We start from the raw sequence: 22963 nt of genomic DNA, 5'->3' as shown, positions 1-22963 counted from the left end.
TTCATTCCTCTGCTTCTCTGAGACACTTAGTCACTCTGAATCACTTCTTTGCCCCCAACAAATTCTTTATATTTCCAGTTCCCAATTTCTTGTGTGTTCTGTAAGCATAGGAAAAGAAATTCAAACATTGATACCATATGTGTTCCTCTTCCAGAAAAAGTAAAAATTAAAAATTATAATTTTGTATCCAAATCTCTTGAAAAATTTAGAAAAATACTTAATAAATGCAGAGGATTCTATTTAAATATAATGCCTTGGTATAAAATATTATTTTAATGAAAATAATTACAAATTATTAAATTAAAAACCCTGGATTAGGAAATTTAGTAATTTATTTCTTAAGCATTACTCATATAATTAAAATGAGTGACAATCTCCAACTCATATAAAAGTAGTTTGAATTCCTGGGCATAGAATCCATAACTTTTGACCTATTAACCTTCAAATATGAACACAAAAACAAAACCAAATCAGCTGATTACCATATATCAAATTTAATTTCTCTTGTTTCCACTTTCAATTTAAATTCAGGAAGAATTTATTGTCATTCAATCATACAAGTTAATTCTTAACTTAAAATAGAGGTTTTTTTTTTGATTTTACATGCTTTATAAGAATTCTCAAACCTCTGCTCCCTGTCAGAGACGTTAGGAATTATAAGTCATGGTCCTGCCACTTTTTTTCCAAATTTCATTTGTCATCCTAAAACCGTGCTGTCACTACCAAATCCTTACCTTACCATTCCATAGCAAATAAGTCAATTTTAATGACTTGAAATGCACTGAATCTGGACTCTGAGGCTAGGTTTCCAAATACAAAGTGTTTTCCTAATAATTCTTGGAGGTTATACCATTTGTCTTTAAGAAATTCCTCGCACAGAAAACTGACATTAATTCTGTAACTCTTTCTCAGAGTGATCTTTTTTGTCAGAATGCAGGACAAATCAAAATGTTTGGACTTAAACAAACAATAATTTAAAAGCGGTCCCTAGACCCCCATCTGGAACTAATTTATTTCTCATTTGAACTTCTGACGTTATTAAGCATCCACTTTTATATTGCATTAATTTAAAGTTTCCATTAAATTGCTCAATTTCAACATTTTTATGGGGCTTAAATGGTTTTTGTTTTTTTTTTAATGTCAATTTATTTTAACCATCACAGGAAACAGAGCCAGGAGCAGGTAAGGGAGGGAGTGGGGGAGGGGACTGCTTCAGAAACTACACCTATATGAACCGATTTTTGTCCCCTAACTTGATCTGTTAAATTTTTTAGTTCAGCTAGAGATTTGAGGAGTTGAGGTGGAGGAGAACCTAGGAGGCAACAGGGGGTCACCATGAGATGAAACTGAAAATAGAGTTCAGTGCTAAGTCCTCTTTTCTTACTTTAAACTGCCTACGTGGGGCATCTCAGCCATGCCCACTGCATTTGCCAGTCACTTGAAAGTGTCACTCGGCAGTGATCAACTCTCTCCAGCTTCTCGCTGTGTTGTCAGCTGCCTATGGGACAGCCCTTAGCAGTGCTTGGGACATGACAGACATTCAATAAATATATATGTTGAATGTATGGTAGATGGGTGAATGAATGGAAGGATAGAAGATAGAGCATTGGATGGATGGATGGAGAGATGGTACCTCTCTACCTGTATGTTTTCATTAGTGTCTCATGTTCAACATGTTCAAGTCTAACCTCACTTGCTCTCAACTCATTTTCCGATTACATTCTGAGTCAGAGAATACTGCTCCCCCTAGACTTTTATTCCATGTGGACCAATCCTCTTTCTCACTCTCAACATCTAATCAATGAACAATTTCTATAGGTAATCAGCTCAAATTGAGACATCCCCGTACTTAGAACCTCGGGGTGCCCATGGACTTTAAAATCCAAGCTCCTCAATGTGACATATAAGCCCCTCCATAGTCTGGGTTCTGTGGAACTGCACAACTTTCCCCCCGCGGAGCTCCACCCACACACGACTCAACCTACCCTGAACCACGTGTGATTCCTAAACAAACCAGAGTATCCCATGTCTAGGCTTGAACATAATGCTGTTCGCATACAATGTTCTCTCTAAGTTAGCAAGCTCAGCTCACAGTTTAGGCTTAATATGAAGTCATTGCAAAGATCTTGCTTAGGGAATCTTCTCAATCTTGCTTTCTTTGGTGTCTAGCACAGAGATCAATAAATATTTACTGGTTAAATGAATGTGTTTAAAACTCTTATGTGTGGGGAGGAAAGAAAAATTTAATGAGAGAGCCAAATGGAGAAGCATTTGAAAATTCTTAAACATAGATATCAGTAAATCTATCCAAAATCTGTTTTTTGTGCACACATCTTTGCTCTGAATCCCTCTCCTTAAGATCTGACATTTCAAGTCACATGATTTGCTGGGTTTTTTTTTTTGTTGTTTTTTTTTTTACGTCTCATTTCCAGTCCAGCCTGTTTCCATCCCTCTTCATTCAAGCTTCTCATTTCAGAAGGGGCTTTCAGCTCCCTTTGACTAGGGGTCCTGAGATGCCAAAGTGCCACATTCTTGGTCTCAGCCATCACTTGTACATGTTAAGCCAAAATTTCAGAAAACTGTGCTGGCCCCCACATGTCCTCCTAAACCAAGGCTCTGTGCTGAGATTTCCATAGTTCATCATTTGATTTGAGGCACAATGGCCCGTGTTTCTTGGGGGAGGCTAGTGTAGACATAGAAAGAGAAGACTGCTAAAAGGAAGACCATGAGCTTGGGAGACTGGTGGTTGATGAGACCCGGGAATACAAAAGACCACAAGTGAGGATTCAAGGGGTGAGGGAAGAGGGAAATTTGGAGGCTTGATTTGACAGGAGGATGATAGAGGTCCAGGTGAGGGTGGGAAGAAGGTAAAACTGAACTTCCTTTTTATATTTTAGCCAAATTCCTTGGTTTTCTATCTCTATGATGGACTAGAAGCAGTCATAGGATGGACACTTTTTACATATTACTCCGATTTTGTCTATTACACGTTCTCTTCCGGAAAACGCAAAGTCTCCCCCTGAGGCACTTACGTCAGTTAGACTCACCTCAGTCTGGTCTTCCTTCTTTTACCCACGTGCTGTAACAGGACTTAGATAATATTCTAAATGACCCACATGCCTTTTTATTTTTCCTGGAACATGCAAAACGTGCAGATTCTCAGCCCCTTGAGAATAGGAACTGTGCCTAATTTTCTTTGCTGTCTTCATCGCTGCCTAGAATGGTTCCTGACATTCTATTTTGTGATATTGAAAGAAGGAACTTGTTAATGACTAAGGAAAGAGTTGCTTATCGCCTACTACTTTATGTCTGTGTCCTTATATACTTGTTTTCCTCTTCTGCTGCATCTTTTAAAGGCCTTTTCAAAAGAAAAACAAAAATCTCATGTATATGAAAGTTTCCCTCTTGCATCTTGAAATTCATCTTCTATTTCTGTGTTGCCATGGTTTCCGGTCATGACTATTCCCTCCACTAAGGATGAAGACATCTTGTCATGAACAAAACATGCACTTTTCAAAGCATGCCTCTTCGTAAGATGTAAGCTCCTGTGGAAATCAATTTCAACCATTCAGAATTAAATCCTAGCTATAGAAACATTAAAATATAGTGGTAAATATTGGATATCAGAAAAAGCCTGAGTTTTAAAGTAAAGACATCTGGGTTCAATCCAGTTTTGATACTGGACTGCTCTACAAAATAGATTTATTTATTTTTCAGTTCAGGTTTCTTATATGTAAAAGAACATAAATTCCTACTTTTGAGAGTGTTTATGAGATATAAAATAGCTGGTAGTCAATATTCAGTGCAAACCCCCCTTTTGATAGTTAGCATTCCAGAAGCCCCATTCGTGTTTTTATTTAAATCATAACTAAAATCTACCTAACGGTATTTTCCAAGAGGATACATACACTTTAATCCAACAGCTAATATGGTTATTAAATGAGTACTTACTTCCACAAAATCAATTTATTCAGCAATAAACTATCTCCACAGATCTAGGGTAGAATTCACTCTTTTTTGTAAGTAAGCTTGTTTTTGTTTCTCTGAAGCTTGTGACCACTGGAGGTTTGGAGTTAAACTTAGGGCTGATAGTAGTATGAGGTCAGGGACAGTGGTTCCCTCTGGCCCAAGAGAAGGGGCCTGGGTGGGTCCTGTGAGTTGACCAATGAGGTTTTCAGTGGACATCTGAACTAGCCATTGAACTTGAGGAGTGCCGATATATATTCAATGGAAATTCCACTCTAAAGGATATGTTTTCAAATAATAGAAACACATCAGAGTGCAGACCTGAGTACAAGAGTAATATGGAGCCAAATAATTTATCCAGATTTTAATTGTTTCCTCATTCATTTATTGAACACGTGTTATGTATCAGGTAATATGCCAGCCACAAGAGGTAAAGATGAACAAGGCTTAATCTCTGACCTTAAGTCACTCACAATTTGTAAGACATACAGGAATATAAATGACTATCTTACAAGGCAGTTGTGCACGTTCCATAATAGAGAAGAAACAAATGACAATTTCATGTCATGTAGGGAATGATTAATGGTTTGGGAAGGCCAGGGAGGACGTGAAAAAGGAGGTGGTGCTTCTCTGCTTAAGTAGAAATGCTCTCCGGTGACCAACATTATCCACAAGTCTATTGCATTCTAAATACATCTTTCTTTTCCATTTTCTTTGATTTAGCTCCATTCCAGGTTACCCATTTAATAGGCTGACTAGTCTTTTGCTTCTTTGGACTTTCCAGGGTACAAAATTTAGAAAGAAGTTAGCTTGAAATTATTCATGGAGCAGCCAATATAAGTAATGATCTCTGCATTGCATTTAAAATAATGATAATAAACCCTGAAAGGAAACTTAAAGAAGCATGCAGCCACCCACACTAAGATGAAGCAAAATTATATGATGAGGATGATTGTATTGTCTGTGTTTGTGTTTGGACAGCATGGACTACAGAATGAAAGGAGCAGGGCCAGGGCTCCACACTGAAGCAATAAAAGAAGTTCGTGTATGTTCCAAAGCATATGTCTAGAAAGTCACTCTTTTCTAGAGACATTTCAAGCCTTTATTTTCACTAGCGTTTTGATTTTTTTTTTTCTTTTGGTCACAAACACAATGTTGGGTGACTAAACAATGCATTCTCTTCCAAATGGACCCAAATGTAAAGTACATACGACTTCCTCCCCGAAATTTTTCAAATGAAGAGTTTAGTAACAGTGGAGGACCACACCACTGAGACTGCAGCTTCCTGGTGGTAAATTCCTCATCAGTAAAAAAGAAGGGTTTTTTGTTTGTTTTTTGGTTTGTTTGGGGGGTTTTTTTGGTTTTGTTTTGTTTTGTTTTGTCTTTTTGTTTTGTTTACTCCCACTCAACTGAATGTCCTATGCAGGACCTGATGCAGATGTCACTTGATGTCATTTAATAGCTACTGAGGTCAGACAATCCAAGGCCATCATTATGCTAAAATGGATGTTATGGATGGAAGCTCACAGACACTTCCAGAATTCGTTTTACCTCCTACATGGGAACGTAGTCAAGAAACCTGGACGGGCTTACTGGTCTGACCCAATTCTTCCCACTCATCAACCCCTGTTCCCCAGTGGTGCCGAAAGGGGGTACTTGAACAAAGCATTGTACATAACACCTCTACCAAACTAAACATAAACTTTTTTTTTTGTAGTTAAATGCAGAGGGTCAATTTTTTTCCCATCCCTTTCCTCCTTTTCCACAGCAAATAAAGCTCACTGGCCTGGGAGTAGCCTCTCTCTGCCAACCTTTGGCCAGTGAAGAGGATTCAGAGAAAGTAATACAACCATCAATCAGAAAAGGAGGGGCGACAAAGGAAAGTCATTAAGCTGTGGCCTCAGTCATGCATTCTGGCGCAAGGTGCCCTGACTCACCACAGCGGCAACAGTTGACGTCACTCGTCTTGCTGCAGCTGATGGCTGTGTGACCAGAGGGGGTGACCCCCTGAAAATGTGTCAGACAAGAGCGGGCATATACTTCAGGAGGAAGTGTAAACTGCTTCCTTGATGTACACACAGACATATACACACACAGGTGCATGCATACACACACGCACCTGCTGTACTGTGTACATGCTGGTTAGTGCACGCTACCGGGCACCGCGGAGGGAAGATGCAGCACAGCCCGTGACCTGTTAGCGCACACCCAGTAAATGAAGGTGGAGAACGATACCAGGAAGACTGCTTTATTCCTAAATATTTCCCCATTATAATTTTTGTGATATTGTTTAAATTGATGTTGTGCTTAGTGAAGTGAGAAAACAGTTCCCAAATGGTATGAAACTCTCTTATCTTTCTCCTTTTCATTATTTTTCCAACACTCTATTTGTTGTGGCATTTTCCCCTATACATCATCAAATTCAAACTGAAAGCAATTTAGTATTGATTTTTGCCACCCATCGAAGCTTGATACTATACAACGATTGCTTAACATTTTTTGCTGGTCAGATAATTACATTGTAAGTACTGTAATGAAGTAGAAAGGGAAAGAAGAGGGAAAAAGGTATTCTGTCATTCTGTGCATCATAATTTTGAGAAGTTTCACATTTAGGATACTGGGACAGTTTATTATAATGCCCTTTCTTAGTTTTTAAGCTTTAGCATTTCTATTAAACATTGAAAAATTTGGTTGTAAAAAAACATGGGGAAAATAATTCAGATAATAAGTGGTGAATATACGTAAAATCCAGAATGGACTCTGATTGTGCTAGTATTATTTGCCTTCCACACTTGCCTTCTTTCCCTATAATAAAATGTTTGTCTGTCTTTCACAGACTAATTAAAACTCTTTGTGAAATAATTGTTCTAAACTTAGTAGACTCTTGTGGAAGGTCGTTAAAAAGTATTTCAAAGTTACCTGGTCTTACAATGTACAGGTAAATATATATTTTTTATGAAAGTCCTGCAGGTTGCAGAATGAAAACCGCAGAGATCACTTAATACATATTCAAAGTAACTTTTCATTATAATGTGAATATAGAAGATGATAAGCACCGCTTTAGAGCCGATATGAAATCAAGGCTTTTCACTGCGTGTGTTGTCAGGATCAAAGGCAAGTTCAAAATTTATTTAAAATGTGCACGTGAAAAATCGTGTTCCTTGAAGAACTGTCAGTTGAAGTAGAAATTCCTTTCCTATCCTAAAAGTTCTGACCTTTCCATTGTAAACACTTTTTAGCTCATTTTTTCCAAAACAATCAATTGAAAGTTCTGTCTGAATCTCTCTTGAGTACATCTCTTAAATTTTTTTGGAGTATATGACCATGTGTGTGAGTTCCCATTTACTTTGAAAAGTTCATTTCTTTTGAACACTTGGTTTCTTGCACAGATTATATCCAATCAATTTCCAGTGAAGAATGTTATCCTGGTCATTAAATCTGGTATTTCTGATGTCTGCCTCATCATGATAATGACATCAGCAATTATTTTGAATAACTAGCCCAGACTTGTTAAACTTGAGGAGTAGCTTGACTATTTTAATGTAGAAATTTTGTCTTTTAGCTCTTGCTTATAAACGGAGTTTTATCCTATTGACTTATTACATTGATGTCACTTTTAATTCTGTTTCTTTGGATTAAATTCTACTTAGTGAATTTTCCATCTTGTTGGAAACCACCTTTCATTGATAATCATGAAATTTAGTGTCAGTAATACCGAAAATAAAGCACAAATGGTGAAGAATTACTTAAGAAAGTTATAAATTAGGTAAAATGAGGAAAATGTTCTCTAAATTATCCATTAGGGTTGTTTGGCTTATTTAATGGAAAGATATGGGTTTTCAAGGCAATGGGAAGAAGTAAGATATTTCAGAATGCAGAGACTTACTTGAAACCAAATATGTCAAACCTTAAAACTTCTGGAAAAACAAGACCTTATGTTAAACTCTTAGTGGAAATAAAGATTATCAGTACCACCATTTTACGTCAAAAGAAAACCTTTGCTTAGGATATTTGGGATGGAAGGGACAAGATATTCAAAAGAAAATTAGATCAATTTTATTGTTTTAATAAACTTTAAGAAGTGTAATTTGTATAAGGATCATAAAACAGGCATTTCAGATTATATATGTATGCAGCCTTTTAGGAAAATGTTACAGCATGGTTCTGCTGTGAATTCTCTTGGGTTAATTTTTCTGCCTGTTCTCTCAATGCCTGGTTACTATTTAACTGTTAAGAAGAGTGAACTGTGATGTGAATTCATACATCTTTTTCATCTATTCAACAAGTATTTTTTAGTCTCCTGTGTACCAGACGCTGTTCTAGACACTAGAAAACAGTAATGAATAAAACAAATCCCATTCTTTAATGGAATATACATTTTAAAGAAGGAATTAAGTAAAACAATCATGATAATAACAAAGCAGCATTTCAGTTATTTCAGTTATTACTGTTGGTAGTGGTGGTGATGGTAGTGATGGTGATGGCAGTAGTGGTGGTGGTGGTGGTGGTAGAGGATTTATGGAAGGGGAAGATGTGACTGACAGGAAATAATCTAATCAGCCACTGCACTCACTAACGCTCATTCTGCTTTAGCCACACTGGCTTGCTTCATGTTCTCGGAGCATATCAAGCACACACTCCTGCTTTAGAGCCTTTGCACTGGCTGTTCCCTTTTCCTGAAACACTGTTCCCCACACATCTTCCCTCATCTCTTCTATAGCCTTCTCAGCAAGAACTACCCTGCTCACCCTGTCTTACTAACATCTCTACACCCTCCCCTTCCAGTGCTGAATCCGCCTTACCTTGCTCTTCCTCTGTTATCCCATAGCACTTAGCACCTCTAACAGACTGTATCATTTATTTACTATTTGTATTTTATTATCTGCCTCCTCCCAGGAGAAAAGAGGCTCTGTAAGTGCAGAAATCATTTTCTGAATTGCCTCCTGGGTTATTCCAAACGCCTAAAACAGGACCAGGCACAGAGAAGGCACTCAAGAAACATTTATTCAATGAGATGAGGTGAGAGAGAATTTAGCGGAAAAGTTGTGACATGAGATGGTTTACGTTTTAACAGAATCATTAGCTGCTGTGTGGAGAGTAGCTTAAGGCAGTTACAGTAGGGACACCACTGAGGAAGCAAGTGTATTGTCGTTATGAGGTGAAATCGTGTGATGAGAGTTGTAGTGGTGGAGGGGGTGAGATATGGTAAATATATCCCATATGAAAATCGTATTTCATAATTAAGGTATAATAAAATTTGGGGTTAAATAATACTGGTGAAGTTTTATAATTACATGAATAAATGGTAAATGTCACCTAAGCATCTCAGACAATTTAAATAACAGTGAGGGGGTGGTATATAGCGCAGTGGTAGAGCACATGCTTAGCATGCACGAGGTCCTGGGTTCAATCCCCAGCACCTCCAATAAAAATAAATAAACAAACAAACAAACCTGATTACCTTCTCTCCCTCCAGAAAAGCAAAACAAAACAAAATTTATAAATAAATAAATAACAGTAGAGCCTTTAGCAGATATTATTTCCACAGCTGTAAAATTATTTTCATTCTTTAGACTGGCCATTTTAAATTATAATAATATTGAAAACTTTAAAATATTTCAAATGCCTTTGTCTTTTTCATGAATAATCTTTGTGAGAGACAGATGAAAACACGTTTTCAAAGAATGAACATATGACATCAAATTTTCAAAGCGATTATTGATTTTTTTTTTTTTGCTACATTTGAAATAGATTGGATTTTTTAAAAGGGTATGATCCCATTGTTAAAATAACCATTACATAATGATGTGGGTCCCTTAAAAAAGAATATCAGAAATGTGTAGACAGATTTCATTGGCTAAGCCCAGCAGCAATGCCCATTGGAAGGGAGTGGCGATCTGAAACTGAGCCAGTAACCCAGAAGCAGCAGGAACAACTTATCAACCACAAAATAGTATCTCAAAGGGGCACCAGAATCATTGTTCATTAATAGAACAAGTTCTTTAGAACCAAACGCCAGAACTGATTCACTCCAATAGTAGACAAAATTCTAACAAGCTTGTTAATAAGACTTATCAGTCTTTGGAATAATCAAAGTAATAAGATAGATTTACAAATAGTTATTAAGATAGCCTTGGAAACTAAGACAAAAAAGAGAAAGCCATAGTATTTGAGGGAGGAAAAAATTATATATTTTGTATATGAAAAATACATATATATGCGATCAAAAAACTAAAAATGCTCAAAGGCCCTAACACTCTAGAGTTTTTGTTTCTGTTTTTGTTTTTGTTTTTTGCCTCAGCCACTCTGGAGCTTCTAAAAGTATTGAGTATTGCCAACTAACTACACTGGGCACTGATCAAGCTTCTTAGCTAAGATCCAGACATTTACAAATGATTTAGTTATGTTCAGTCTACTCGGTTTTAAAAGGCAATGGTGTGTCTAAAACATTTTAGAAAGATTTCTTTGAGAAATGATGAACGTTTAATGGGTCTTGGAACTGGGGTACTTCAGTTATGTAAAAAAAAAAATGTTAATTTTGATAGCTCATGGCTGAAAGATGCCAGATAAATGAATTTTTCTAAGTCATAAACTTTAAAGTTAACGCTCCATGTTCTAACAAAAGAGGAAACTGTATCCTGCAGGCAGTTACGTTTAGTAACACAGTTAATCTAAAAACAGAAAAATATCTGTCCAGTGCTTTACTCCTTCTTCCATGCAAGAAAAGAAGAAAAAGAGTCTCAAGAGAGCGGACAGTGACAGACTCTGCAAGTTGACGATAAAACCACAAGTACGCCCACTGTGGGAAGGATTATCGGGTCAGTGGCCTTGCTGCTTTAGGCACTGCAAGTATTTTGGCTCAAATCCAGCCTCACACTCTGTAATTAGAAAAGAACATCGCCACTTTCAGTCTCCAGCCAAGCCACGTATACTTGTGGTCTGTTTTATGAGGTTTTCATTGCAATTTGCACTGTGATCTCTCATACAAGCCACTGCAGTGGGGGGTATATACGTTGATCTTAACAGAGGTAATAGGCAAAGGAGAGATGGACAGTAACCTCCAAGTAACTAGTCCTGTTTCTTCAGGGCGTATCTTTCGACTACTACATACAGGGCATTTCAGTAAAAATCAATCTACCATAACGGGTATTTTTAAATGATAAAATACAGTAGACGTTGATTCTTCAGTTAGGGTCAGTGGCATCCCAGGGAGACCATGGAGGGTCTTCAGAGGGCTGGTGACCCTGGTGAAATTACATGCTAAACTATAATGTATATACATTTTTCCAGGGAAAGGGTCCTAAGCTTTCATTCTGTTTTTAAAGTATCTGAGATACTCTCCTCCAAAAAATATTTTCAAAAGATTAAAAACCATTGTTTTCAATTATAATACAAACATAAGAAAATATTCAGCATGTGTCCCATCAGTTCTGAGGGTAACAGAATCCACCTGTCTCAACGCTGCTCTTTCTCTAACTCATCTTCTAGTTAAATATTATCCAGATGGCCTAGGCTTTAAATTTAGCTTGGACAATGGATAAATTACAGGCTCTGGAAACAGCCTTCTTGGATTCAATTCCTGACTCAGGCACCAACTAACTAGGTAAGCTCAGTTAAATGAGTTAACGTCTCAGACCCTCAGTTTCCTGATCTGAAAAATGGGGTCAATCCTAGCAAGTGCCTTGTAGGGATGAAGTGGGGGTCGAGGAGGCCATGCAAGTGAAGTGCTTAGCATCATTCCCGATCTTGATCCTGACTGTAAATGCTTCATAAGCCTTACTTTTGAAGGGCTTTAATGAATCACCAATAAAACCCCTAATTTTGAACATTTTTAAAATACAAATATCTTTTCATTACAGTCAAAATGGTTACATTTTAACTCGCCTTTCTCAATCATTATCAGTATTCAAACTTTAGACACCCATGTTGTGATGGTTTATGGCTGAATGCATTGTTTTGCTAAAAATTGTATATGTGAGCATTTTCACATTGCAATATTTTCAACCTTGTGACTAAAGGAATAAATCTAAACTGTTCATGAATGCTCAGTAAACCATTAAAACGTTACACCAATTTTTAGGCCACAATATGGAATTTTAAAAGTACTTGAATAAACATAAATAAATCTATTAGATTTACATGACAAAGAACTATAAAACACATGTAGTTGTATGGCTATTTCTCTTTCCTTACAGGGGTAAGAATGCTGAGAAAATTAACAGATTTGATTGAAATGTTGCTCTTTTTTTCCACAGCTCTTGTAGTGAGATTTCTGACCAAACGCTTCATCTGGGAATATGATCCCACCCTCGGTAGGTCAAATTTTGTTCCATCCTCCTCTCAAGTCAAAGTTTATGACCCAAAAGAGAGAATGACATTTTCTGTTGCCATATTTTTAAAGCGTCTTGCAGCTGTTTTGGAAGCGCTTTGTCAAAGAAGCCCTGTAAGCAGGCGGTTGTGTGTTGCACGTCATCTGTGCTTAGAATCCTACGGGATTTCAGTGCAGAGATGAGGAAGTCAGGTTAAACCGGAGACAAGAGGGAGTGGGTACAACGTGATGCTCTTCCATCAGGAAATGTAGCATCATCCTAATGGGAGAAGGAGGCTACAGTGGACATGGCTCATTTGGTGTGGGAGAGAATGGCATGGGGACGAGAGTGTAACAGTGAAATAAAGCTTGTGAATGCTCCTTTTGGGAAAATGCATAAATAAACTATGTTTCTCCTCGACTTCTCTCCAAGGAATCTCATTCAGCCTATTTAAAAAATGTTTTTTAAAGTAGTAAAAATTGATCTCTGTGGATCTTGAAAGCAGCAATAACGTTGATGGGTAAAGTATTCATCACGTATTTTTTTCATAGTCCAAAGCAGAGCACTTAATAGTCATCTATTTAGTTCCCTTCTTCAAAATTACACTGCAAATTCATGGGTTCCAAATTAAGCTAAGATTTTACTCTGAATTAAGCCTCTGAGTTTTTGTTTGTTAACGCTTCTGAACCCCCGTTGGTTTTGTAAAAGTCAACAACTTTGAAATACAGAGGAAGAGGGAAAGATGTGCCTCACGTCATGACTGGGCACAGTGCCCCAGAGCGAACTGGCCTTGCTGAGAATGATGAAATGGGCAAAGGTGATTCCCCGTTGGTTTTTTGGTTCTTTGTGCCTGATTATCACTATAAGTTTACATACATTTACTTTAAAAGGGCGTTTTTCTTTCCCCTTGTGCTCCTTCCATTGCTTTCACTCATTCATTCAACAAATATGTATTAAATGCCTCCTCTGTGTCAGATTATTCTAGGTCCTGGGGCTAAATCAATAGAACGAGATAGCATTGGCTTTTGTTGAAATTACAGTCTAGTGAAGAGAGAAAAGTCCATAAGCAAATAAATACATGTCAAATAGTGATAAGACTGTGACGGGAAACTGAACAGGGAAGACGACAGACAGTGAGCTTGTATTTTATTTAATTTTTAACTCTTTAATCTATGGAACTTATTTTAGTGAGAAGTACAAGGAGAAGACCCAACATTTTTTCCAAATTGTTGACCAACTGTCTCCCTATTATTTATTAATAATACTTTCACTGCTTTAAATGCTACCCTTTTCTTATAGGTGGCATCATTTTCACCAGGATGCAATTCTAGATTTGCTTTTCTCACCCAATGCCAGTACAGCACTCTTTTGATAATTGTATGTTGTTTAGACCATGTTGGTACCCAGGAGAGAAAGCCTTCCTTCTTTACTTTTTTACAAAATTATCTTGGCCATTATCTCTAATTCATTCTTCCAGGTCAATTTTTAAAACTATCATAATATGACGTAATTTGGATTGGAATTGCATTAAAACTATAAATTACTTTGGGAAGATTCACATCTTTATGATAATCTTTTAATCTAAAAGAGTAACATGCCTACATGTAATTCATTCGTCTTTACTTCTCTGTTTTTCCTTTTAAATAGAAAGTTTTTCAACATCAATAATTTGTGACCTTTGTTCAGTATTGCCACCGTCTAATCTTAAGATGATATATTTGGATCTAAAAATACATTTGCTTTAAAAAAAATCATTTATTATCTATTGTTTGCACGACCTAAGTAAATGCTTACTCTTCTCTTGTATTTTTATTACTTATATAAGCTTTATAAAGGTTATTGTCCATGAGAATCTTAATGATTTATGGGAGTTCAATAGAAAAATGCTAATTTTATTTAGCTGTACCAGTACCTCTCAACAAAAGACTAAGCTTATTAAAGATGATCTCATAAAATTTTTGAGCTCTCTCTGAATATGTTCCAGTAACTAACGTTACTTTTTAATTAGTCTTAGGTGAACCACTGTCCCTTTTGTTTTGTCCATTCTGAAAAGCAACTGCTAATAATAGAAATCTCCTGCATCAGTTACTTGTAACGCAGGCTTCTTGCACTGAGCACAATGAAACATTATTGCATGACCTTGTACGGTGCTGCTCAAAAAGAATTGCAGCTGCTGAGCAACAAGAGTGCTCATCAGACTTCAGGGGTAGCAGGTCTATGACTCACTCTCGGGGGAGGTTTGCATTTATTCACCCTGGATACTGGATACCTGCGTGTGCGCGCGCACGTGTTACTAGAAGTCACGCAAGTTCTAGCTTACACGAATTCCCAATCCATTTGATTCAAGACGAACCAGACATTTCCTAGGCTTAACTTCGTACTATTACAGTTGCAACACCACCACCAGAGAGGAAAACTACCTGAGAAAGCAAAGTGGTGTATTTGCGGAAAAAATGTTAGTTTTGAATTCTGAATTCAGAGCCTTCCTCAAAGTCATGGTGCCGTGTATCAACCTGTAACAGAATTATTGCTTCATAAGAAGCTGGAGATGGTGAACACCATTCAGCATATTAACAACATCGGAATATCTATTACTCTGAAATAATTCTGTAAAGAAAATTCTTGCTAGCAAGTGTTTCCCAAACTTTTAGATTTCGGTGTTTTCTGTCTTTTTAAGAAGAGGAACTATCATAGAAATTCCAGTTAAGATGCCAGGCTCAGAGGGCGAGGGAGAATTACACTCACATTCTGCTGGCACTTACATTTCATAAAAGAAGGAAGTATTTTTAACATCCATATGTTTTGAAGGATATAATCTAAGAAAAAAGTTCTATCTTTCTCAAGGACAGTTTTAGTTCTCCTTACATGTTTCTCATTTTGCTGTGGACCAGTGAAATCTTTGTCAGAGGCCAGAGCTGGCCTGTGAATTGCATTTGAAAACTGCCACTGAAGCCCTGTAGGGTTTTGGACTTAGACCATCGAACCAGGAAAACCCTCTGACTGATGGTGGTGGCGGCAATGTTCTGGTTGTAGAATGACAGCTGCCCGTGTTCTGATTAGATTCCCAAAAACAAAACTGAATCTCTACCTCCAAGAGTCATGTTAGTTATCCTCTGAAAATGCTGATGATCGTGGCAGAGAACACAAATAAGGCTTAGATTATGTCCAGTTGTGTGTTTGTGTGTGCTTGTGTGTCTGCGCCGATGAGTGTGCGTTGGGGGCATTTGGAGGGGAAGAGAGGGACTGTATCTCAGCACTTGTCACTGCCACTCCTACTTGGGGGGGCACCTTGCTCTGTGTTTGAATGGGTTATGGTGTCTCCATTTGGTTAGTAAAGGCTCAGACCGGAGTGAGGGTAGGAACTGGGAGACACACTGGATCCACTGGTACTTTGATTTTGTGATTGTTTCTTCCTTCCTGCATTACAGTTCCCTCTGCTGGGAAAGGCTCACCCTAAGAGAGAGACACACCCAGAACACATTTTCTCAACTGGATACTAAAGCAGAGGTGCTTAGCCAACTCACAGAACTATTTAATATCGTCACAGCAAGGAACTTTGAGATCGTCATTTGGCAAATAAAGAAATAAATCCAATGAAGTAAATTTATCCCAGATTACGTGGCTAGTTTGTGGTTAGACCAGCACTAGAATTCAAGTCAGTACAATTTCCACTCTAGCATAAATCAACATTACTATCTGTTGTCGTTACTGTACTGGCCAAAAGTCCGTATTAATACCCTGAAATTTGCAAAAGAGCTAAATTAGTAGGAGGATTAATCAGATACAATATCCCTCTGAGCATCAACTTCTCTTAGTATACAAAATGTGCTTCTCCTCATAAAGAGGCACGGAAACATGCATCTCTCTTATCCAGTGAACTTTACGTGGATAATTGAATATGCCTAATTCCATTTTGAAATGAATATTGATTTTACAGTATACAGTATTTCGGTTCAATTAGAAGTATCTCTTAAACAACCATCCCCCCTACTCTTCAAGAAAAAAAGAGTCAAAATCATCATTTTCTGTGAGCATGAACAAAAAGAAAAGTGCTTCCGCCCTCTAAGCACATACATGTTTTTTCCTTATGTTTTGGAATCAGCAGTAGAGTTTAATTCCAAAAGTACTCAGTACACTGTGTTAGAATTCTCTTCGGAAAAGCTAGCACGTGGATGTACAACAGCTCGCCTCTGTCAGCAACACGTCCACTGTTTTACATGTAGACATGGGTTCCTAATGCAAAAGAGAAGAGACTTAAAGAAAAAAATAGTTGACATGGCATGAAACCATATTCAGCTTGGACCGAATCACCGCTGCCACCCGCTGCTCTGTCTGTGGCCAACATTCCCTCATTTCCTGCCTCTCATCATTTTCATTTCAGTTAACAAACAGCCAAAGAATCACACAACTTCATACTATTTTCATTATATTTTATTTCCCCCCTCCTGTGGCTTTCTGTGGTTGAAATACATATACTATTCATCATGGAAGCAACTGAGAAAAATGGCCCTGTCTGTCAGACAACTTTTGGTGCAAAGAGATGGACTGGAGCCCAGAACTCTGTTTTCCAGGCTCCAGGGCTGATGCCAGTCCTTTTAAAAAGGAAGGCATTTTAAGAACAATTTTTGTTCAAATGGTAAGTAGTATTGCTAGCTATTATATATTTTTTGAAAAAAATATATTGGATTATATTTTTTTGAATCTATGTTCAAGAATGAAATGAGCTATGATGTTTTTTCTTTTTTCTCTTCTTATTACTTTTGTAATACTTCTCGTTGGAGTTCATGCAATGCCCCATAAAAGGAATTGGGTAGCTAGCCTTTTTTTTTTTTTTTAATTTCCTGTAACATCTTATTTAATGTTTAACAGAAATCTTCTATTAAGCCAATTGAGTGTAGTTTTTTATGATAAAGAGAAATCTACAATTAGCATTTACATTTCCTTGCTGGCTATTGATCTAGTTAAGTGTTCTATTTCTCATTGTATCAGTCTCTTCATTTTTTTTCCCTCCGGAATTTATCAGGGTGTGAAATTTGTTTGGTATACAGTTCATAATATTATTTTATTTTTATTTCATCAGAATGTGTAATTATTTCCTCTTTTTATGCTAAATTTTGCTTGATCTCACCTTCTCTCTTAATTTACTAGTCAGTATTGCCAGATTTTTACCTCTCCCACCCTCCCTACTTGTTTTGTGTGTTTTTTTTAATTTTTCAAGCCCCATGCTTTGGTTTTGTTAACCTTATCTAATTTTTTCTGCTGTTTTCTCTTTTACTTCTTTCCTTATATCTTCTTGGATTTATTCAGTTTTCCTCTTCTAATTTTTTTTTTCTCTTATTCATTACTTTTTGTGTTTTGAGTTTTTTTAGTGGAGCTACTGGGGATTGAACCCCGGACCTTGTGCATGCTAGGCCTGTGCTCTACCACTGAGCTACACCCTCCCCCTCCTCGTGTAATTTGTTGAATTGAATATTTTACTCACTTTTTTCTGTTCTTTTTATTACATCATCATTTGCAATAAGACAAATACATTAGCTCCCTCAAACCTGCCTCTGGTCTCTTCCCCACCTCCACCCTGGTACTTTGGTATCATCTAGAATTGTAATTCTAGATTGATTTTGCTGTAGTTTTGTTGGTTTTCTTGACTCCATTAAGATCTTGAATTCGGTTTAGGTACTGAGAAGTCCTGTGTCGATCTGAGTCACATGCTTTTGTAGGAGCTGTGCTTTTTTCCTCTAGATCCTTCCAAGTTTTCCTCTTTGCCATTAATATCCTTAAACTTTGTTGTAATCGGTTGAGGTACGGGACTTCTTTCCTTGTGTGTCCTGCTAGTCCTTCTGATCTGATGTTGTTCAATGCCTCTCACCCTGGGGCATTCTCAGTCATTACAGCCTCAAATACTTCCCACCCCTCTATGTATTTTATTCTCTCTTTGAAGTTCATTTTATAAGAGCAAGTAGCATGACTATTTCTGTCACCCATACCTCTTACATTTTACTGTCACATTTTCCTTCTTACCATTTTCCTGGAACTTTTCTGGGAGGGTCCTTCAGCCTAAACTGCATCAACGCAGTCAGTCATTTATCGAGCGCTTTATGTCAGTTGTTTTAGCTTCCGTCTAGAGCAGCACCAGTTGGCATTTACTTTAACCCCTGGTTTCCATTTCATGTGGTCAGGGACATGCCCAGAGCCACCTAGGCTCTTGTCCCTGCTAACTTCTCACCCCAGCAGAGCCTGGGGACCACTCCGATGTTAACCTACCAGCCTCCAGCCTCCAGCTCGTACTGAGCTGCTGGCACTCTTCTACCTTGAAGAGACAACATGAACAAGAGAACTCTGCTTTGTCCTTTCTCCCCTCCATGCTGCCCAGACCCCCTCTACTTTGGGTAACTCTTCCTCCCCCAACCCCCAAACAGTAGGGTCCAACCACCTTCTACTGCCCCCCAGGTTCCCCATAGCTTGACACGGTCATGTTTCACACGGAGAGTCTCCACTTCCCTCTAGTGTTTATCACATTTCTAGGGTTGAGGTCTGGAAGTGAGTAGCTCGTCTATATTCCGCCTTGTTAGGAGCAGGAATTAACATGGTTCCAGGAACTGGATTTTCTGGGGTATCAAGGTAGAACACACTTGGTGGGAGTCACTCCCTCATTTTAGGATGTGGAGGCCTCACTTTAGCAGGAAGAGAACATCAGGAAGCTAGCCTCATAGGAGAATAAAGTAAGAGGCAAAGAGACTCTCCCACGCTACATCCCGGACACCTGCAGCTCTCGTATTAGGACCTGTCACTTCCAGGCGCTCCCAGGGTACAGAGCTGGCACAGATTCTTCCACCTCCTCCCTCTCCTTCCTAAAATGACCATTCCCTTATGCTCGAAAAACAGACATACTCTTGTGACTAATCTGTAATTTTAAGGGTCAAATTAAATCATGCACTTATTTTTTACCTTTTTTTTCGCTCATTCCTTCAGAATCAACCTACCGACACCAAGCGACCATTGATGATGAAGCTGTCACCATGGAGATACTAGATACTGCTGGTCAGGTGAATAAGGAATCCAGCTAAAATATAGCTTGGGTCAAATAAAAATGAAACACACATAATACGAACAAAATTAAGACATTGTCCTACAGTTAACTAATGATGCCTAAAGTCTTTTTTTACTTAACTATCTAGTCATTTTATGTATTAACCTATTTGCAGCAGCCTGTGTATGCTTCCTTATGTGAATTACCCAGTACTCCGAGACGGTTTTGAAAATACCATAAGATTCACGTGATATCATCTAGAATGAAATTGCCCACCTATATTTGGGAAGATCACAAGATATTAATAGGCTTGTATGGTTAAATGTGTGTTGGAATGCTCTGATCAAGTTAAACAGGTGTCTTTACCAGAGAAGTTCTGAGAGCCTTTTTATATGCTTATGTATAAGGTGAATCTTTAAGAAATTTACTATATATTATATTCTAAACTTATATGACCTCAGAATCTTTTTTCAGAATATTTTTAGGACTCTCTCCTGTAATATTCTTTCCAAGCCTCACCAGATCTGACTGAAAATTTGAGCCACATCTTTGAACAATTGCAACTTACTTAAAAAAGAAGCTAATATAAATTTGCTTTGCAGCTAGTCAGTTTGGAAATCATAAACAGATTTGTAGATAGGTTTGGTTCCCAAGAATGGGCGTGATGACTAAGAATGAGAGTTAGGAAGCTGAATGATTTCATGGTGCTTTTCAGTGACTTAGGATCCCAAGAAGATTTGAATTAAAGTATTTAATCCAAGAAATATTCTTGTAGCTAATTATACACTTTCCCTTCTCATCACTACCTGCTTCCTGTATATGCTCTCACCTTCCACCCAACACTGATTCCAAAGAGAGAGGCCACAGGGAAGAACATGCCGGCAGAAGTTACTTGAACCCATAAAGACGATGCATTTTCAAATCACTCATGCTACCTTCTTAGAAAGGACTCATCACCGTATTTGAGAATTACTTCAAATGAGTTTCTCTCATTAGTATGACTGCATAATATTTGGGCTGTTGAGATAAAAGGAAAAAAAAGCCAAATCCCCTGGCGTTGAGTTTGACTCTCCATACGATTTTTCACTTTTTCTTTTCTGCCCTGGTGGCTAATTATCTCTAATCTGAAGAGAGAAGATTAAAAAACAGAAATCAAAACAAAATCAAAACAGTTTCAGTAAGGTGTGCCTCTGATTCTGATCTCCAAAGGGTGGGGTAGGGTCTACTTGTCTGTTACCTATTTGCCAATTCTTTAATTGTGATAAAAGTCTCAGAGCCAATGTGCTCAACTAAGAGGATAATTTATTTACAGTTCTGGGGATTACAGATTTCATGATGTGGCAAGAAAAAATTAGAAGCTGAAACTTAGTGTCTAGGCAGTTAGACAATTTTTAGTTCCCGAAGTAATGCTTCTATTCCAAAGTGAGAAGGTAAGCTTATACAGGCAGACTGCCAAGAGACTTTAATGACATTGAATATAAGGACTAGTAATTAAGGGATCTCGGTTAGCATTTGCAACGTCCATATGTTGCAATTACTTCCAGGTCTTCTGACTGCTGTTTTTTCCTTGCTGATAGGAAGACACCATTCAGAAGGAAGGACACATGCGATGGGGAGAAGGCTTTGTGCTGGTCTATGACATTACTGACCGGGGAAGTTTTGAGGAAGTCCTGCCACTTAAGAACATCCTGGATGAGATCAAAAAGCCCAAGAATGTGACTCTCATCTTGGTTGGAAACAAAGCTGACTTGGACCACTCCAGACAGGTTAGTACAGAGGAAGGGGAGAAGCTGGCCACAGAATTGGCCTGTGCTTTTTACGAGTGTTCTGCCTGCACCGGAGAAGGGAACATCACCGAGATATTCTACGAGCTGTGTCGAGAGGTGCGGCGCCGGAGGATGGTCCAGGGCAAGACGAGGCGACGCAGCTCCACCACCCACGTCAAGCAAGCCATTAATAAGATGCTCACCAAAATCAGCAGCTAGGCAGCTCTGTTCTTGGGAAGGCCCTGCGCAGGTGGGTCAGGTCATTGGAAACATTTTCTTGCTTTTTGTTTCTCCCCCCAAATAAAATACTCCATTCCTTGTTCTGACTCTGGGCAATGTCTGGGCTTCCCATGGGTCCCAGCCTCCCATATGTTGGGAAGTTATCGAGTGTTTTAATGCCATTTCAGTCCTGACAATCTCTCCTTTTCCTGCTTGAATAAAATGCTCTTTACTGCAATTTGAATATGTAATCACCAGATTCTGAAATGGCTGGGTTCGTAAAGCTATTTTTAGGCACCTTCACCTTGCTTCAGTAGGTTAAAGTCTTTTCAAAGGCATTTTAAAATTCCATTCCTTGTCAAAGTCTACAAATGATCACCTTAGAAGTCTAAGATGATAGAAAATACAGTGAAAACACGGGAAGTATGGCTGAGAGGTAGGACCAAGGAATAGAGTCTTAGTTCCTATTTGAAGAGATTTTCTGAATTATCTTAAATCATCTAGTTGTTTTTTTTTTTTTTTAAACCCTTGCTTGGTTCTTAAATTCAAACATGTTCTCACAAAGTTTTCCATTGTCCTAGAGAGTTTCATTTCAGTTTGAGTTGGTTCTCTCCATGATCTATTGATTACTGCACCCTAATTCTTCTTCTGTGGCGCCAATAAAATTTAATTATTACAGAGACAGCAGGGGCCCCTCAATTCAAATCCTGCTAGGCCAGTTCTCACCCAGCCCAGGGTGATGGAAAGACAATAGGAAACTTTTCACCAAACCCTGACTTAACTGAATGCTAACAGAGGATTTAGAATTAGAGGTGGCTCATTCATTTCTCTCCTTACTTATCATTTTAGTAGAAAGACAACATTCCAAAATACAGGAACATTAAGAATGAAGCTTAGCAACCCTTCTGTTGCGAAGCCCAGGCTCTGTTCGAGGCACAGTAAGAAGAATTAGCCTCTGATTCATTTGGTTGGCTCTGAGGCTTCTAATATTTTGGATAAATTAATTCACTTAGGAGAATTCAGAAAAGAATGAGTGATTAAAGTTCACTATACCTGAATAAATGTGTACAAAACAGATTCTTTTATTGTGAAAGTACAGTCAATAACTGATAAAGCATTATGATTCTTTTTTTCCCCTGTTATGCCCCCATATATCAAGATTTGGGCACTTTATTTTAGAAGAAAATATATATCTTTTACATATGTGCGTATTTATAAATGCATAGATATATGTATAAAAATTTGTAAGAGTTGGAGGCTTTAATTCACCAATGCATTTGGACAACTTGTTGTAACTGACTATTTTATGTGACTATAATAAAAAGCATAATTTTCACGTTCTGTCACATTCGGGCAGTCTTTCTTGCAATAACGGGAAAAGTTTGTGATTTTAGGAGAGACCTCAGGAGACAGCTGGATTGCAGAGTTGACGAATCAGTGAATGTGATATAAAAAACAAGCACCTGTTCATCATAATAGCTACTATTTTTACAGTGCTAACGTTGCTGTTTTAAACACCATATGCATGGTCTTATTTTCCCACAATACCCTATGCAAGAGATAGTGTTACATTCATGGCTGTAAGGATGAAAATACTGAACCACGAGGGAAAACAAGTCTGCACAGCTATTTAGTGGGTGGAGCCAGGATCTGCACCCAGAGAGGCAAAGTCGGAC

At 38.0% G+C, this 22963-nt stretch overlaps 1 protein-coding gene across 2 annotated transcripts in view; it reads left to right on the top strand.

The window, feature by feature from the left end:
• RERG (RAS like estrogen regulated growth inhibitor) overlaps positions 1-22623 on the top strand; it is a 91296-nt gene extending 68673 nt beyond the window's left edge. The window contains exons 3-5 of one of the 2 annotated variants that reach the window (XM_010988866.3): positions 12222-12278; positions 19245-19318; positions 20880-22623. In XM_010988866.3, the coding sequence (XP_010987168.1) occupies positions 12222-12278; positions 19245-19318; positions 20880-21287 (539 nt within the window). In that variant the 3' untranslated portion in view covers positions 21288-22623. The remainder of the gene's footprint in view (positions 1-12221; positions 12279-19244; positions 19319-20879) is intronic. The other variant, XM_031444053.2, reaches the window with a different exon arrangement.
• The last annotated feature ends 340 nt before the right edge of the window (positions 22624-22963 follow it).

The sequence above is a fragment of the Camelus dromedarius genome, chromosome 25 (assembly GCF_036321535.1).
Source record: "Camelus dromedarius isolate mCamDro1 chromosome 25, mCamDro1.pat, whole genome shotgun sequence".
Lineage (NCBI taxonomy): Eukaryota > Metazoa > Chordata > Mammalia > Artiodactyla > Camelidae > Camelus > Camelus dromedarius.
The sequence above is the reverse complement of the archived record's forward strand: the minus strand, read 5'-3'. Positions and strand labels throughout refer to the sequence as shown.